Source organism: Diplotaxodon limnothrissa, linkage group LG22 (assembly GCF_057381915.1).
Source record: "Diplotaxodon limnothrissa isolate DT_005_m linkage group LG22, D_limnothrissa_male_GT1.1, whole genome shotgun sequence".
NCBI classification, from domain to species: domain Eukaryota; kingdom Metazoa; phylum Chordata; class Actinopteri; order Cichliformes; family Cichlidae; genus Diplotaxodon; species Diplotaxodon limnothrissa.
Window position 1 is genome coordinate 20923740 of NC_140616.1, and position 18826 is coordinate 20942565.

General features: G+C 41.9%; 1 protein-coding gene and 1 long non-coding RNA gene across 3 annotated transcripts in view; one reads left to right on the forward strand and one right to left on the reverse strand.

Moving 5' to 3' along the window:
- The window catches only part of vps50 (VPS50 EARP/GARPII complex subunit), a 125208-nt gene that overhangs the window by 78443 nt on the left and 27939 nt on the right, over positions 1-18826 (forward strand). Inside the window, exons 18-23 of one of the 2 annotated variants that reach the window (XM_085346862.1) lie at positions 1007-1192; positions 2429-2547; positions 4050-4156; positions 5152-5273; positions 9916-9993; positions 10464-10544. In XM_085346862.1, the coding sequence (XP_085202988.1) occupies positions 1007-1192; positions 2429-2547; positions 4050-4156; positions 5152-5273; positions 9916-9993; positions 10464-10544 (693 nt within the window). The remainder of the gene's footprint in view (positions 1-1006; positions 1193-2428; positions 2548-4049; positions 4157-5151; positions 5274-9915; positions 9994-10463; positions 10545-18826) is intronic. The other variant, XM_085346861.1, reaches the window with a different exon arrangement.
- The window catches only part of LOC146609887 (uncharacterized), a 48746-nt gene that overhangs the window by 8631 nt on the left and 21289 nt on the right, over positions 1-18826 (reverse strand). The window lies entirely within an intron of this gene.

Sequence of the window (18826 nt, forward strand, 5' to 3'; positions counted from 1 at the left end):
CCACGGTGTCACTCACTGCTGTGAAATTTGCATGAGGATGTGAAACGCTGAATCTGCTCAGTGACGTGTGCGCGCGTGCAACCGGGTGCAAGTGCGTAAAGTTCACTGCTCATTATAAAACACAGATGAAGATCAAACGGCTGCTGTCCCTTATGGGATGTATGTTAGACAGTTTTTCTCACACTCATGAGCCACAGTTAAAAAATACAACCTTTCCTATGGACTGCACATCCATCTCTGAATCTCCTATTCCACCACATCCTATTGGATTAAAATCTGGAGGCCGTCTCTGTACAGTGAACTCAATGTCACATTCAGGAAACCAGTTTGAGATGATTTGAGATGGCAAGTTAACCTGCTGGAAGCAGCCATCAGACGATGGGTACGCTGTTCATAAAGGGATGGAAATGGTCAGCAGGAATACTCAGGTAACACTGTGGCATTTAACAATGCTGAAGAAATTCCAAGATTAAGTAGAAGAAAACATTTTGCGATCTGAGTGTACAGCTCGTTGCACTTCAAAGCAACACTGATGAATGGAAAGGAACGTAAAGAAAATGAGTGCAGTGAACTCGAGTATTTTTTCATCTTTATCTTTTTTCCTTCATCTCTGTTTTGCTTATACGCACAAAACGATAAATAAGCATACCAAAGAACCCTCCTAATAAATGGACTTGCATGGGAATTTTACATGCCTTTATCACTTTACTATGCAGGCAATGTATTACTTGGCCTTCACTACAGTATGATTTAAGCGTGCGTAGTGGAATTCCTCACAGACGTCCTGTACAGATGGTGATTTAGCTTTTGTTGTGATGCAGCCGCTTAAAACCAAGTGGTCAAAGGTACTGTGTACAAGTGCCGTGTTAATTGGAGTTCTTGGCTCTGTTTTCTTTTAAATTACCTCTAACTTTATTCATTTTAAAAGTCTCATAGACTTTTCGTAGGATACTCTGATCAGTAACAATTCCCTGTGCGTCCCTGTGTCCCATCTTCTCCGATCCAGGAGTTTAAGTTTATGGGTCAGTGTCGCTCGCCTTCGGTGTCCCCGAGTAGGCAGGCCGCGTCTTTGAGCAGCTCGGCCCAGGAGGAGCTGTCCCTGTTCCAGCAGTACCAGCGAGAGGGAAACCCCTTTGAGATGCACATGGAGCACAAGGAAGAGGAGACGGAGGATGTGCTGGCATCCAATGGGGTAGGTGTTAGGAAACACACTCCATCTTGTAAAAAAAGTTAAGAATAAGTCGTGTCTGTTGAAAGTTGAAATCTGTTATAATACTGCAGTATTTTTAGGAATATGGTCATTTTGGAAAAAGTCACAAGTTAGAATTGAAACACAGAACTAGATTTGATTATAGAGCGTGCGTTTCCACCAGCTAGATAAACCCACTTACATAAGTATGCCTAATTAAGCCTGCCTATAGAGTCAAACTTCAGACGAGTTCATAAGGAGGTGAACTGATTTGAGAAATAATCAGCGTCCCTTAAGCTCTCATCACCAGGGTCATAACAAGCGTTTATTAGGGGTTTGAGGGCAGCCGTGCAAAACGTGCCATAGTCATTACAGGGCTTTGACACACTGTCTGACAAGTAATGTTAGCCATTCAATAGAAAATAAACTTGTACTTGGCTAATGATTAACCCAAGAAAAGAGTTTCATGTAATGCAGCTGTTTTTTTTTTTCTTTGAGTTTGTTAGTGTCCAGGCCTCCGGTATAAGAATCCTTTTAATTTCTTAATACATTTTCGGGAACTGTGTTTTGTGTTAAATATAAATTAAAAGCACTTTGCTTTTAATTTAAGTAGTGTCCCTTTTAGGAAATAACAACTATTGCCTCATGCTACAGAGGCTACTCATCTGCTCCTCCTATGGAAAACAATATTTCTCTTTCAGATTTCAGAGGTCCCCCCACACCTTTGGCTTTACTTTATGATGACATATCAACATATCTGTATAAGCCTTTGGTGTTTGGCTGTTCATAAGCGTGTAATCCTTTATATATGATGCTTGTGTTCCCTTGGCATGTAGAAAATATTGCCTTATTTCAGTAAGGTATAATCTGAACTCTCTTGTTAGAGGTGAATACATTTTGTGCCCTCCCAGCAGTATGTGAGGTATTTGAAGTGTTTATTTGTTGCTTTGTGGGTAATTTAATCACAGAGCGTTAATGCAGTTTGTTTTTATTAGCCTTCCACCATTTTTATCTTGGGGGAGTGGGTTAATACTTTGTGCTGTTTCAAAATCTCTGTGGACTCTTTGTTGCTGTGTCTTGCGACCAACAGCGCCGGCACCATTTCCCCGTGGAGTTGGACTTTTTTCACACCTGTCTTAACACTTGTCTTCTCTCTGTTTTACCCACTTTATCTGAACTCTATCCACCGCGTTTTTACCCCTGACTTCAATCTCATCTTTCTCTTCACCGTTTCTCAAGTACGAGTCAGACGAGCTGGAGAAAAGCGTGTACCAGGATTACGACAGCGACAGCGATGTCCCAGAGGAGCTCAAGCAGGACTACGTTGATGAGCAGACGGGTGATGCTCCTCTAAAGAGGTCAGTTCCATGTCCGGCTCCGAGTGTATGCCTCAAATTTACAGACAGTCCATGAATCTTCTGTTTAATTCCACTTTCAGCTTGTTTGATAACTGGATTTATGTTTGTGCTGTCCGAAAGAGTTGTTAGATTTCAGTTCTGTTCCAGTTGTTCTGAAGACCAAAATTTAGTTTCTTGCTTGTTTTTTTTTTTTTTTGTTGTTTTTTGTTTTTATATGAAAATTGAGAACATGAATTATAGTTTACTTGTTTATCTTATCAGACACGTTGAAGACAGCTTTGGACAGCTGGTACATGGACCAGTTAACAAACAAAATAAATTTTCACTGCTAGCTGTGAAATATTCAAAAAGTGAGCACACCGATTATGTTAATTACACACACCAAACTATCTGTCTGTACTTGAGTCTTCATTTTGAAGGCATTAACCAAGTCTTCGCACCTCCAGCACCAACAATTTAAGCTAACCTCTGGCTAACCCTGCCAAGTCAGCAGTAAGCTTTTTGTATATCCATGAAAAAGTTACCTTTCCTTTCTACCTCGGCTAATGCAATTGGTGCGTATTGTAAAATTAGTGGCTATTTAATAATGGTGAAGGCAATTATACACTTCTCTGTTCAGTGTGTTAAAGCACTAATTTTCATTTGAAAGAGGGTTTAATTGCAGCTGGAGAAAGTTTTGTATTTTGCCTCCTTTATTATCAGGGATGCTTGAATTGGAAAGAACCTATCATTTATGCAAGCGCTAACTGTTTTAGCATTTCACAGCTTTAACAGTTTAGATGTTCCTCTCGAACTGTTTTAGCCGACCTCGTTTAGAACTGCAGCATTTTCCCTGCAGCATGATGGGGTCTTAAATTTTGCGTCACCGTTCAGCTGGGACGGTCTTTGTCGATAAGCCTGCTGTGCTCATTTTGTGTGTGTGTGATGAACTGAACTGCCAAGAACTTGCAGTAAATTAATGTTTTTAGGCAAATCTGAGAGCTGATCTAAAAAAAAACGTTAGGATTTGCACTGGAGTCAAAACCTTGATTCATTGCAGTTTCTGTTTCCTGCCTTGTATGATGACATACAGTATTATTTTATGCTTTTTAGTTCCTCGCGTGTACTCAGCTGACATTAGTCCACGATCACTAAAATCCTTATTTCCTGTTCTTATAGGCAGGAATTACTAGTGCTTAATTATGTAATGGCTCATATAGTCGCAGAAATGAGACAGACCATGTAATGATTTCTGCCCATGTAATCATTGCTGGCTAATATGGCTTGGCGAGCTCCATGTCAGGGTCTGGTGCTTCAGGATCACCAGTTCTGAGACTTCACCACTGGGGTCCCATTTCCTGTGTTGTGAAATGGGTTCTGATTGATCAATTACAAGAACTGTGACCCACAGTGAAGGCTTTGCACCTGGCCCTATCATTTCAGGGGATTAATGATGTTGACACGTATTAGCAAGTCTCTTTTTCCTCATGGTTCTGACCTACTTTCTCTGACTCTGCCACCAGCGTACCCCGAGAAACCATGAGAACCAAGAAGAAGTCCGACTACAACCTCAATAAGACCAACGCACCAATTCTCACCAACACCACGCTCAACGTCATCCGGCTTGTTGGTGAGTCCTGGAAACACACACGCACGCACACACTCTCATTGATGACTAACCTCTGCTTGCGAGGTGTCCAGACAGTGTGTCCTCTCTGGCCTTCTGAGAGTTTAATTTATTCATCATTAAAGCCTGCAAAATACTGCAATTGGCACGCTCCACATCTGCATGACTGAACTGCACTAATAGTGGTTAACCTTCGCCCTGAGTTCCTGCCTTCTGTTTCCAAAGAACTGCTTACATGTATAAATATGTGACGTAGCTCTAAAGACATGAGAAAAGAGTCTGATGATGTACCCTCATAATGGGATTTTAGAGAGGAGGAGCTATCTTTGCTGTTTTGGCTTGACTGCGCATACAGTAAAAAAGCAAAAGAACCGTATTTTGTCACACGCTACATAATATTGATTTAGAGCCACGTGGAAAAACTTGCAGCAAGAAAAAAGACCCCCAAAGTTTGATTCCATACAATCACTTCTAATTCAGTCTCTGCTGGACTTTGATGGAGTTAGATTGCTCCCTGAGTTCTTGGTGCAGAATTTAAGGGAAAGGGTGTGAAAAATGAGAGTGTGGGAGAAATAGTGCTGCCTGGGTAGCAAAGCCAGCTAGATTGAGTTTATTTCTTCTTTTTTTTTATTCTTCCATACATCAGTTCTGAGTCAATGGTAACCTTGTTACACCCCTGCACCTCTGTAGTTATTGCCTTTATTACCTTTCTGCTGAATTAAATCCTTGCAATTTGTATGCAAATGCAATATGCTCATGCTGTTGTCCTTCCCAAAAAGGATATGGTTCAACCACGATTAACTTACAGGAGTTTAACCCGTTTAATCTCCTTCAAAATTTACTCAAGTACAGCGCCATTTCATTCTGTGTAAAGTGATGCTGGGTTTCACGGTGCTAAAGAACAGTATGGATGCCCTCTGTGTCACACACAGCACTCGACACAAAGCTTCCATTGTACTCGGATCTAACTGTTACGTCTTTGTCTCCTCTCCCTAAAGGAAAGTACATGCAGATGATGAACATTTTGAAGCCAATTGCCTTTGACGTCATCCACTGCGTATCACAGCTTTTCGACTACTACCTTTACGCTGTGTACACTTTCTTTGGACGCAACGACATGGTACAGTATTCCTTCATCATCGTGGTGTTTTGTCTATCACATCGAGTGTTTATACTGAAGACTAATGAAAAAACGAACATTTGCTAGCCAATAAAAGACCCTTGAAGCAAAACCTTGTGAGTCAGCCCATTTTCGATGTGGCATTTTTGCATTTATTGGCTCTGGAAAGTATTTGTACAGCAAATTTCCCGCTGGTTTAAAAAAATAAAATCAGTTTAAAAAAGTTACAGACATCGATTTGATCCTCAGAAAACAACCCTAAATAAATATTTTCAACTTCTAAGAAGCACAAACACAGTGGGGGCAGTGTCTGATGTTTTTCTTATGACCGTGCACAGGAATTTGTTTATTGATGAAATCATGAACTTTGCAGTGAAAAAGCCAAAAGATGATGCAGTGAACAGAAGTGGATATCTCACCGAGTTAGTCTCCTGAAGCATACCGTCCGCCCCGTTCAACTAAATTTTGCCCAGGAAGAAAGATTATGACCTTCCCAGAGCCCTGATCTGAATCACTATCTACAGGATGCCATAAAGGAAAAAAAAAGCCTGATGGTCTAGTGTGGAGGAACTAAAAGTTTTGCAAACCTTTGTGAAAGCTATTACAAAATTGAATTGACCCCCTCCATGCCCAGATGTTGTCAAGCAGTTCTGCAAGCTGAAGGATGTCAAACTAAACTCTAATACACAATAAATCTTTAGTGGATTGTTTTGGCATGGTTTTAAACTCCGTGTCTGTAGTTTTATCATTCAATACTCTTATTCCACAGAAGGTGTTCTTTAAAGATGAGCATGTGTTGTTGCCCCATCTTTCCTAAAATAAAGGTTTAAAACCAGAGGGTAATACCTGCTTGCTTGGTTAGCAAGTTAGATCTCCAAACTACACAACATGCATGCTAGTTAGTGCTTAGTACTAAATCAATGAAATGCTATAATTTTACCCACTAAAATGAAAGGATAGACTTTATGGACAGGCTGGTTAATCAGGAAGCCAGAATATTTGTCAGATAAAACCTCACAAACGTACTAAGCAGTAAATATGTTTTTAATGCTGTTAATTTTGGTTTTTGGGTTAAAATTTCAGTTCAATTCAATTCAGCTGTATTTATATAGCACAACAACAGTCAGTTCATACTGTAAACTAAAGACCCTACAATTATAAAGCAGCAATAAGATACTTTCATTTAGGTCAGATTGTGCCTGCGCTGTTTATGTACAGCAGATGAGTGATTAAAACTCAAACACTGACTGTCTCTCACTCTCTTTCCCCCCACATATTCTCCTGTTAACAGTTTTGTACTCTCGATATTTAAGACAATTAGGGCAATCGTCACTTTTTTGAAAACTTTGGAGTCGCAGCCAAGCGTCAGACTCTGTCACTTCTCTGTTTTTGTGAGAAAACTGGGAAAAAGAATCAGCACCTCCAAAGTCTGAAACCATGATCATTAACTGGAAAAAACCCCCAATACCTATCCCTGGTCAGGCAGGAATTTCTGTCGCAAGCGATGAAGTTAATTCACAAGTGATGGAGAGAGCGGAGCAGGAGAAAAAGACAAAAAGATTGACTGATGTATTATCTGCAGTGATACAGAAGCGGTATCAGTCTGTTGTACAGAAAACAGAGCTGGGTGTGAAAGCGAAGCTGTCAATTTATTGGTCGATCTCCATTCTGCCCTCACCTATGGTCTAAAAGAATGAGATCACTGATACAAGCAGCAGAGACAAGCTTCCTCTGAAGGTTAGTAGGGCTCTCTCTTAGAGATGGGACGGTGAGCTCGGTAGCTTAGAGTAGAGCTGCTACTCCTTCACATTGAAAGGTGTGTCAGTCATCTGCCATGGGGAAGATGTCCTGTGGGCAAACTCAGGATATGCTGGCAGGGTTATATATCTGGGCTGGCTTGATGCTAGAAAAGACAGCTGGGGGTATCTGCTTACACTGCTGCTCCCGTGACCCAGACTCGGATAAGTGGCAGAAAATTGATGGAAGTCTGTGTTGCTTAACTCACTTTTGGAGACAGACTCAAGAGGCCACTCCAGGAACTGCATTTATTTTTGGCGCTTCCACGGTTGCCTCATTGACTGCTGTTTTCTGATTGTTCCGGATGCATCTGAATGTCTTTCCCAATAATGGCAAATTTAAAAAAAAAAAAAAAAGCTCCATAAAAGATGAAACAGGGAAAAGCTGGGGGAAAAAGTATAATCTTGTGAGTTAAGTAAACCTCATAAGTAATCAAGAATTTTTGTTTTTGCTCATTGTAATGCCGACTGCGTCTGCGTTCGCAGTGTAGATGTTCTGTTGTTGTGAAATTACCTTCATACTCATTTCCAAAGCTCCAGAATATAACTTCTTGACACAAATTGCTTAATATTACTTCTGCTGCATCAGTAGTAAGGTGCTTTATGGAGATTGCCTGCATTTATTATTTCTTTTTTTAAAATGTTTATTAGATGATATACAGTGAGATGTGAAATAACCACCGCTTCCATCTTTTCTCATTACTGTCTGTCTCACAGTAAAAATTCAAGCTGAACGATAGGATGCAGTCTGCGAGCCCGGTCCCTCCACTCAATCTAAAGGCTATTATGTCATTTATACTGTGCCTCACAAAGAAAGAAGAAAACAGCATTTGTGTCAGTATCACCCTCAGGGATGCAATAATGATGGCAACAAAATGACTTCTATCCCGTTGAGGTGGAAGAGATAACGGGGATGAAAGCTCCACGGGGGCCCCTCCAACTCGGATTATTGGCGTGCGTGCGTGCGTGCGTGCGTGTGTCAAGAAGAAATGAGGAAAGGTTGAGAGTTGATAAGTTGTCAGTGGGTCACTGTCACCGATGCAGAATATGTCAGCCTCTCAGTATCATTGCCTACCTTGTCTTTAAGCGTATATCATTTTTTTGTTGCTTAAGCCGGCTCCTTCAGCCATTTCTTTCTACCGTCTACATTCCCAAAAGCTTAATCTAATTTTTCTTCTTCATGCTTGTTACTCTCACCATCTTCCCGTGTCATTTTCACTCTCTGTTTGCATCACTCTGTAACTTTTACCACCACTATTTATCCACCGCATCCACTCTAGGCCTCAAAGTGTCACTTCATGAACCCAGCCGTTTTCATTAATGGTCTCACTTGAAGAGCCACCGACAGCTAAATGCTAATGTCCCCATGAATCTTTAAAAAGCTCCTGGAAATTGCTAGTCACATACGCTGGCGTTTTGACCTATAGGCTCTGCTCTCCTTACACAGCTGGAATCAAGATGGGCCTGCTTGACTCCCCCACTTGAAGAGTAATGTGTGGCATTAATATTCAAAAGGGTAAATACACTCATTATCTGCGTGTGTTTGCCTTGTTAAGGCAAACCGCGCTTTTGACGGTGTCACACATGCTAAAGATGTATTATGCGCCCTGCTCGCAGATTCTCCGTCGTCAATAGTAGCCGGGTTTTCTGCTCCAGGGGCTGTGACAGGCAGATTTGCTAACACAGTTTTGAGAAAAGTGATTAATGTTTGAAAATTGTAGAAAGCTGAACCTCAAGGGGGGGGGGGGGGGGAAATCTTCGGTTTTAGCTCTGGGAAGACGCCGTGGAGGGCTATAGTACGAAAAGGGCAAAAAGAGGTGTGAATTGAAAGATGGAAGGCAAATGGAGACAATAGAATATTTTCATTTTGAGTAACGATGGCAGAAATGGTCGGGGGTAAAGGCTGCCTACTGAAATGAAAAAGGGGTTCACTCTCAACTCCTAGCTGCCACTCGTACTGGATGTTATTTATCTTGTGCAGCAGTACAGACTCTCACCTGTGGCCTACAATAAAACCAAACGACGCCCGACTGCACCAGAATCTTCAAAACTGAAGCCAAAAAAAACCTACATCCCAAAAACTGTCACTTCTACTTCCTCCTACCTAAACAATGGTCACTGAACAGCCTCTGCCAAACAGCATGTATCTCAAACCCACGCTGACATCGACAACTACTAGATGTGTGTTTTTCCTCCTGATGCCCTTCCATGTGTTTAAAAGTTTCTAAAAGCAATATGAACAACCTGAGAGCTTTTTAAAGTCTGTCACTGACTATCAAGGTCAGGGATGCCACACACATACAACCGGCTTTGATTTCAGTTGGGCCAAAAGCAGTGAAACTGCCCTTTCTGTCAATGTAAAGATTTTTAACTAGACATTTCATCCCATTTAATATGTGAAAAAGAAGTTCAGTTTCAACAAAACGTCTCATTGAGTTTTTATACAAGGCGGTCTGTGAACATTTGGTCTGTTGGTATTTGTAGCTTAAACAAAAAGCAAGAAGGACACACACAGCAGTGACACTTAATTCTAAGATGTTACTAAACTGAGAGAGATTAAAGGGGCATCGGGTTTTCACAATGCCACCTCTCTGCATGTTCAGCTGCTACACACTACAAACTGATGAGTCCCGGTTTACTAAGCTCCTGCTGGTCATAAATGGAAAACTTAAAAAGTTTGTGAACAGAAAAATTCCACTTACTACTTCATTTAATCGAATTATGTTTGTTTGCTTTCATATTTCTGTTTTTTTTTTTTCTAGTTGTGTTTTCTTCTTCCAGAGTCTTTAATTTGAAGCTTTTGCTTTTTGTTTTTCCTTTCTTGCTATCCGTTCGTCATCCGTAAGCCCGTCCCAAGCCCATCTTTGCAAGCTCACGGCAGCAGAGAGGCGGGCACCGCCAGGGTTGTGGGCCCTGCCTGCTTGGTAAGAGGCACAACCTGAAGTGTTCCGACTACTTCACGGTTGTGCTGCTTAGAGAATCCAGCATGCGTGGTGTGGTTGTTTTCCAGCCCTTAAGATGTGCGCGATTTGCTTTCACAGGCGACATCGAGCACATCTCGGAGTGATTTCAGAAGCATTTGCATTGAGGTTTCTTCGCTTTCACCCTCTCCGCTTCGTTTTTCTCTGAGCTCTGTCTGTCACCTTCTGTTGTCAGCGTGATTGTCTGATTGTTGATGTTGGTTCTTCCCAGCTGCTCCTCCCTCTTTAGGATTAGAGTTGGCTAGAAGCAGAAAGCGAAGTCTCTTTTGTCTCTGACTACGTGAGATGAGAGCAGATGTCCCGGTGTGAGCGTGATTTTTACACTCTGTTGAAGTGTGTGTTCTTATAGAGGGAAGATTTTTGTGCACATTTCAAACACTCATTCTGTGTGTGTGTCTGTGTCTATTCTACAGTATGAGTCATCAGGTCTGGGCCTTATCAGCAGCAGACTGAGAACCACACTGAACCGGATCCAGGAGAGCCTCATTGATATGGTAAGACTGCGTCTCGCTCTTCCTCTTTCACCTTCTCTTCTGTTCACTCTTTTACCAGCGTGCATTATCTCATTGTCTGTCTCATTTTCTGACACAAACACACCATCTCACGCCTCTGTCCTCCCATCCTTATGCACCTCTTTCCTCTTAATGTCGCTCCTCTCACTTTTTGGCCATCCATTCTGTCCGTACTGACCATGCTGTACGTGTGGTCTCATTGTTTAGAGAGCCCACAGCCGGTGTCACAACATGCATTATGGGTCATCATTATCTGGCCGGTGGTCACTCAGACTCGTGTACACCTCCCTCTGTTTAAATGGGCAGGCCAGGGTGGATATGTGTGTTATTCCATTAGGGCTCTCTAGCACTGCTCCTCACTGTGATATTACATAGTGACAATTAGTGTGGTGCTGTCCACCTTTTGCCTGATAATGTGTCTTTCTGCAGTCTGTCTCTCCTGTTACATGATCATACAACTGTCATCTCTTGCTTCTGCCTTTTATTTGCATGCCTTTCGTGGCCTATTTTGCATTATCATAGCAAGAAACCCTACAATCCCGTGTGAGCGTGCATTTGGTGGTGGTGGAGAGAAGAAACTCCCTTTGCAGTGGACCAAATCTCCAGCAGGATGAGGCTTAGGGAAAGGCAACCATCTGCCTCAACTCATTAGCATTAGAGGAAAACTAAGAGGCAAAGACCGAAGAGAAACAACAAACTAAATAACTATAAACTCCCTTCAGGCTGGTAGGGACAGTAACCACAGATAAGGATCATGTTGCTCCTGAGGCACAGATACTGATGGAAAACACACAGAGAGCAAGGACGGAGAAGGAAAAAGCCCAAACTGCAGGAGAGAGAAAGACTGAACGCTAATGAAGTGCAATAGTCACATATGAATGTATGCAGAGCAAAGTAGAGGAGATGTGTTCAGTACTTCATGATATTTTGTCTAGCAGCCTAAACAGCAAAGCTAAAGGAAGGTTCTAGGTCACTTGAGCAAACCTTTACTGTAGGCCTCATCGTAAAGTTATACACCCAAGGTGTCTGCCAGCTAAACCCAAAGTGGGAACTTCTTCCACGGGAGTGGAGCCTGATCACTGACAGCTCTGCCTCCCACTGTGCTTTTGGAGTTACTCAAGTAACAACGAGTAAGCGTCATGTCAGGTGTGATGTAGCTACAGGCAGCTACTTGTTAGTAGGTGTTAGTAAGTGTGTATTTAGGTAAAGAAATACAGATTTCTTACCTTACCTGGTAATCTGTGTTTGTGAATAAGCTGAGGATACAACTTTCTGTTCTTTACCCTGCTTGTTTTCTCTTTGCAGTCTGCTTCTAGTACAAGTGCTATAAATCATTTGCTTTGGAGTCAGGATTTTGTTTTGAAAAATAACTTTAAATCTTTCCACCTTTGTGAACTGTGGTTGTTGCACCGAAACAGGAAGGTTTGGACTGAATATACATCGAAAGCCCAAGAATATTGGCACTTTTCTCTTTTTCACTTTCCTCTTCTTTTTTTCTCTTCCCTCAACAGTTAGCAGCACATTATTGCTTTGTTTTACAAAACCCCATAATGGCAATTTTCTTGCTACTTGCTTGTAGTCTCTATAGCTTCACAGTTTGGAGGTGGTCTGACGAGAAGAAGAAAACAAAAAGCAATAAACAGAGTTATGAATCATGAAGGCGGAGGAAAGAATAAAGATCTAAACTTTAAATTGTTGTATGCTGCTGCATGTTTTCTCCCTTCAGGGGGCCCAATAGTGACTATTTACACCTGAGTACTTTTCTGAGTAAACTGTGAGCTGTTTTCCAATATCAGACAGGCCTGCGGGTGATGTGTTCACTTTTTCAGCTGATCAAATGGACGCAGATAAACAGACAAACTGAAAGCAGAGAGATAAAGAGAACAAAAAGAACTGAGTCGAATTGCACTGAGGCATTTCTGTTTCTGTGAGCCCACGAGTCCTCTCAGAAGACAGAAGCGTGCTAACCCGAAAGCACACGGATGCGCATTCATATTTCAAATAAGCAAAATCATATCACTTTGCCCCCTGATTAAGAGCCATTTCCAACCACCTTGGAGTAGGGCTGGGCGATATGACCCAAAATTCATATCTCGATATTTTTTAGCTGGATGGCGATATAAGATATATATCTCGATATTTTTTTTAAGCCATAAAGTAAGAACAAAAAGAGTTCTTAGTCAAAGCTGTGTCCCAGATGTCACACAGGCACTTTTATTAACATACAGCACAGATGTACATGAAAAATTACTCAAAATTAAATTATGAGCATTCATTAAATAATAATGCTCCATAAATAAAAGAAAACAAGGTTATTTTTGTGCTAAACAAAGAGCTCACAATTGTGCAGTCAAAATGTAAACTAAAAGACGCTGAGCGTAATAACAAAGACAGACAGATTTTACAGCTGCTCTGTTCCCAAGTTTTACTGTGTGACTGATAGCTTGGAGTTTGAAATCCGCTTCATAACCACGTCTCTTACAGGTGCCATTTATGGTCCTTATACACACACAATACGGTAATATTACGTTGATGCACAGTACGTATCACTCCGCGAAGCTCCTCGGTAGCCGTAATGCGCCGACAATCTATCAAGCGGTGCAGCTCCGTAGCTGACCAAAGTCGTACTCAAACATTTTTGACAGATTGCTGAGCGCCGTGTACCACATAAAATCGGTTCGTGGCCACCAAGCACAACCAGAATTCATACATAAGGCGCGCTATCAACTTTTGAGAGAATGAAAGGATTTTAGGGTTAGCGCGGTTAGCTCGTTAGCGCGGTTAGCTCGTTAGCACGTTGACGCCGTCCAGCCCCACGCATGGGGCGATGCGCAGTAACTCGTTAACGGAGATTTGCCGTGTCCGTCTTGTCGCTGCCTGCACGTGAAGCGATGGGGTAGGAGGGGGAGTTGTCTTCAGTGAAGGCGAGGCGGAGTAACGTTGCGTAGAGACAAAAGTGGACGAAAGAGAGGCAAACTTGCGGCTCCACAACTATAATTATAACGTAACATAGACTATATCGATATAAAGGATATTGTCACATCTTATATCTCGTATAAAAATATATCGATATGTTTTAAAAACTCGATATATCGCCCAGCTCTACCTTGGAGGAGCGATGCAGTCTGGCTTTGTAACTTCCCATCCTTTCTCCAGTGTAGTGGCAAATGCTTTCAGCCCATCTTGTCTCATGCAAAGCTATTTTAGCTCATCTTAATAAATCATCTAATGTTGGGAAAATGCCCTATATTCCAAACTAACACAGCACTCCCTATTTTGTCTCTTTTTTTCGTCCTTGTCTTGCTCTCCTTTTACTCTTCTGTGTTTTACATCATGACCTACTCACATAAATCTCGCAGAAGCTTGTTCTCTTAGATGAGGCGGACTATAAATCCTTCTCTATCTTGTTTTTTAAAGATTGGTAACCTAACCGCACAGTGAACATGCTGATGTATTTCTACAGAGTACAGAAACTATTCTACCTGCATACAGATACATAAACTGACACACTCCAGAGATTGTGACAGGGAAGACCTCATTTGTAAACACATTATAAAGTTAATTGCACACTGCATGTCAATTGAGCTGCTGAATCCTTGCGGTTTTGTTCACCTGATTTGCCATCGCAACTGTCTGATTCCAAAACCAATGTGCTCGTAATGACACAGAGTCCCATATGAGCACCAGCGAGATTCCATCTCATCTGGTCTCAGGTACAGCGTGCCTTCGGTTTAAATTAGGACTCCACTGGGAAAGTAAAAGATCACCTCTTAGTTTATGTTCCATTTCTCTACCTCTCATATTCTTGATTACCTCTCTGAAACCCTGTCGGGTAGCTTGGCTCTGACACTTTTTGTTTCAAGTCCACTCACTGTGGACTTTCACTATTTTGTTTAAAGTGTTTGAAAGGTTGGGCGGCTAGGGAGCATGAGTGGGAGGGATGTGTTGCTGTATTACACAAAACAGTTGTTACATAATGTTTAATCACACGCACGGTCTATTTCATTGAAATGGAATTGGATGCTGTGTAGAATTATCATCTGTTTAAAATTCTCACTTGCAAAAATTCACCTCCTTTGGTGATACTGCTTGGGGCAGGTTAGACGACTTTGCCATATCAGAATAATGTCATGAACCCCATCAGTAGCCATATTATCGCTGCCAGAAGGTTCAGCTGTGACAGCTGTTGACAGCCGTTGCTGCAGGCAACGTTGTGAGGAGAGCTGACGAAGGCTTGCCTTTTGCAACGAAATGATGGGAAAGCCACCTCCGGGTTGACTAACCTTTTACTTATCTCCCTACGCAAACCAACAGTACTTCATCTTTCAATCAGTCCGCTGGTTTATCGCACTTATTTGTGCAACTGTTTCGCCGTCACGTCTTTCAATTTTTATCATTCCATCTCATCTGTTTGTCCTGTCACCTCCTTCTCTTTAGCAGCTGTGCACCAGAGATTACATGCCTCTCAGCTCTCAGCACAAACAACTGCTTGTTGTCCTGCAGTTTATTGGTGCTTCTGAGTGAGTATACACTGCTCACATCGATCCAGGGATGAAGAAAAGATCATACAGCTCGAAAATTATTTCCCTTTTTTCCCCGTTCGATTTCTACCATCTACCCTCAGTCGTGATACATTGATTAGATATGTCTTTGCGCGCCCATAAGCTTGATCATGGGGTTTTCGTCTTTCGAGTACAGTGGGACGATGGCTTTTTTGGGCTTGGCACTGAAACTACAATGAGAAGTCGGGTCATTTCTGTGTTGGCACCACGAATCTGACATTAGCTTGCTTGTAGAAATGTACCTAAAAAAGCTGCACTGACTAGCACCTGCTTGTTATTTTCAGCCAATATTAGCCAATATTTTCAGATCTCTCCATATCAAACATATATAGCAGCTGATAAATTTAACTTTAAAAAAATAAAAGGAGAGTGAAAAAGACCCTTTAACAAAATTATAAGTGTTGGTGTTGCATAATTTGTCCACCAGAGAGCACTCTGGAGCCTCCCTGTTAGCATGTGGACTACGTCAAACACAACAGTCAGCTGATCCGTACAGAATAAATAACAACAGATAAAACATGTTTGGGAGATCTGTTTATACTTCCTGTGTCTGGAAGAACTAAAAGTATCGGCCTATGTATCGGAATATCGATGTTTTGGGTCACCAAATATCGGTATCAGTATCAGTCTTAAGACACAAAACGAGAAAACATTCAGAACTTCAACAAGCAAATGATCATGTCTACAGATTTATAGTACTACTGTCACAAAGGTGTTTATACAGCACTGAATGCTTTCCACTCACTTCTCAGACTTCATATGTGTCTCCCAGCATCACAGTGATAACCCCTAAGCTCGTGTTGTTTTTGTGGTTTTTTATACTGGCTTGGCACAGTCAACACTTGCAAGTTATATGTCATGAAAAGCACATGCACACACACACACACACACACACACACACACACACACAAACAAACGACATTTCTTTTTCACCCATACACACACAGAGACTGCACGCTGAACGCACTCATTAGTTGTGCGTCGCTCACGAGGGCATGTCATTGTCCGTGCTGGCCTCTCTGTCGCAGCCTGCTGTCTCGCACTGTTAATGATGCAACAATCCAAGGGGGAGTGCCATGTGACAAAGATTATAGATCACTATTAAGCACCATGGTGTTCCTGTTTATACTGTAGCTGTCAAGATATTGCAAGAATTGATGTTTTCTTGGAGTTTTAGTTGAAACACACACACTTTATTGATAGGCCCAGCTGCAGGTCATGCTCCTCCGCTGCAATGAGGAGACAGTATATCCCCCCGGATACAGTAACACAGATTCCTGTCTAAAACGTCTCTTCAGCTTCTGCCAAAGCGTCATCACATCTCCCACTGTGACGCACAACTCGATAAACAAAATTATGCACTTCGGTTGAAATCTTTTGATTTATATGCTGCATTATCTTTACTCCCAACACCGAGCGCCGCGCATTTTATTTTGGTTTCAGTCGAACTATTAGGATTTTCCTTATTTTTTTTTGTCATATGTGTTATTAGGATAGTGGATGCTCATATTAAATATGGCCAAAGTTTCAAATGATGAGATTAGCATATGTACAAGTAATCCCTGTGAGCTCAAGGGTCGGGTTTCAGACTGCTCAGAAACCTCATTTTCAGTCAGGTTTTACTAGCCTTGACTCTTTGTATGATAACAGTGAGCAGATATATGTAATAACGTCAAATTCCTACCCACTGCTTTTCAAACCTTTCATTTGCGAGGGGCAGCCAATCAAAGCAAACCTGGTTCAAAGAGAGGGTAGGCTCAACAGGAGGAGAACTAATTGTTTCAGTCAATAGATAACTAAGACCCAGTATAGACAAATGAGGCTTATTACAAGTCATAAATCACATAAAGCTACTGTAATAGAGTTGAAGAGTGTGGACCTGGAAATAGGCATAATATTCATGTCTAGTTTTCTAAGCCAAAGCGCGTCAAGCAAAAGCCTTTTCTTCCTGTAAGATGGTTGTTTTGCCATCCCAAAGAAAGTGAAGAGACCAGCAGCTGTGGGAAAAGAAGTTCTCAAAGATGGGCTTGGAGAGGATGGGCGGTGTCACACAAAATAAATTAAAGCCCTAATTCCATTTGACATTCATCTAATGAGAACCAAATTTCTAGTATTAGAGTGACAAAGAGGTGCAATAGGATCCACTTGACAGTAATTGCCTGGTAGACAGTCCGTTCCACTTGGCCATAAATCTCTATGGAATGGATTGGAGAGGAGTGAGCAGTCAATCACGATAGATTGAGACACTTGAACTGAGAGATCACTTTTCCACTCCCAGCGTGACGCTTCTTCCACGACAAGTGTTATTACATATTTACAAAGTTGTCAGAGTGTGCTGTACCATTCGGTTTATTATTTTTTTCCCCAGGGGAATATTATTTAAAAGTTTAAGTTTGTCTTTTTTACCAGTTAGCTTTGATCAGCTGAACGGCTGGGAAGCTAAACTTGCCAAACCTGCTGTTTGTTTCAAAAACCCAAAGGCAAGACTGTCCAGTCCAGGGTTGTGTGGGGACTGGATACTATCCAAGCTGTCACACGCTCTCGCCAGTCCATGACAGAGTAAACGCAAACAGGCAGACAAGCACACACCCTACAGCCAATTTAGGAAGTTGAACTAACATGCATGTCTTCAGACTCTGGGAGAAAACCGGAGTAACTGGAGTGATCTCCTGCACAGGAAGTCCACGCAAACTCCACACAGAAAAGCCCCAGCTGAGTGGACGATTCCAACCCAGGATTTTCTTGCTGTGAGATGACAGTGTTGACCATTCAAGTGTGAAGATATTGTAGGGACGTGTAACAGGGACGTAAATGTTTGGGGGTTTTATATTTGTTTTTCTTCAGTGAGAAGGTCGTCTTCTCAGACGTCTGCAGCTGTGGACACACAGCGCCTCCAATACCCACCGCAAAATTAGCTCAGACTGCTAACCAAAATTATGCTACTTAATAAATCACCCAATGGACATGCAGGGAAACCTAATAATCAAATAGATTATCCACCAGAGGTGGGCCGTGATCCAGAATACCAGAGAATTTGTTGAGCCATGTGAAATCCTTTGCCTGCAGTGCTGGCTGTGGCTGTTTAGAAGAAACAAGGAAGCCAGCAGCTATTGTTTGTTTCTGTGCTGCACAATTGCAGTAGGGTTGCTTGGAAACTGAAGCACTCGGGTGATTTTGCGTTCAATAGTAAGGGTGCTATGTTAAGTTGGAATTGTAAATATGAGATAAGAGGAGGCTGGCAAAATGTTTCCCCTGGCAGAACGCAGTATTTTTCAGAGAAGAACAGTTCATCCTGATCGATAGAAGGCTTTAGTGGCACTTGACCCTGAAAGACGTTTTAGAAATAGCGTAATATATCCCATGGGGATATCATAAGACAGCAGAATCTCACACTCACAAGCATATGTCGATACAATTGTCTGTCATCATTAAGGATTGTATTCAGCTGGTTAAATATCTTAGCCCTCTCATCTTTGATCTGTAAGTGGAAAAACACCAGGGATCGACAGCCTTCCAGCTTCTCCCGCATCCCTGATTTTCTGTATTAGTCAAAACTTTGCTTCTTATCTGATTTGAATTCCCTCCCCGGATATTCAGTTTTAGAAGCTGTCTCGTCATTGCTCAGTTTCATTGCACAACGGCACCTGGCTTTGATGCTTGATGTCTTCATATTTAATGATGCTGTTGGTCCACATGGGGAAA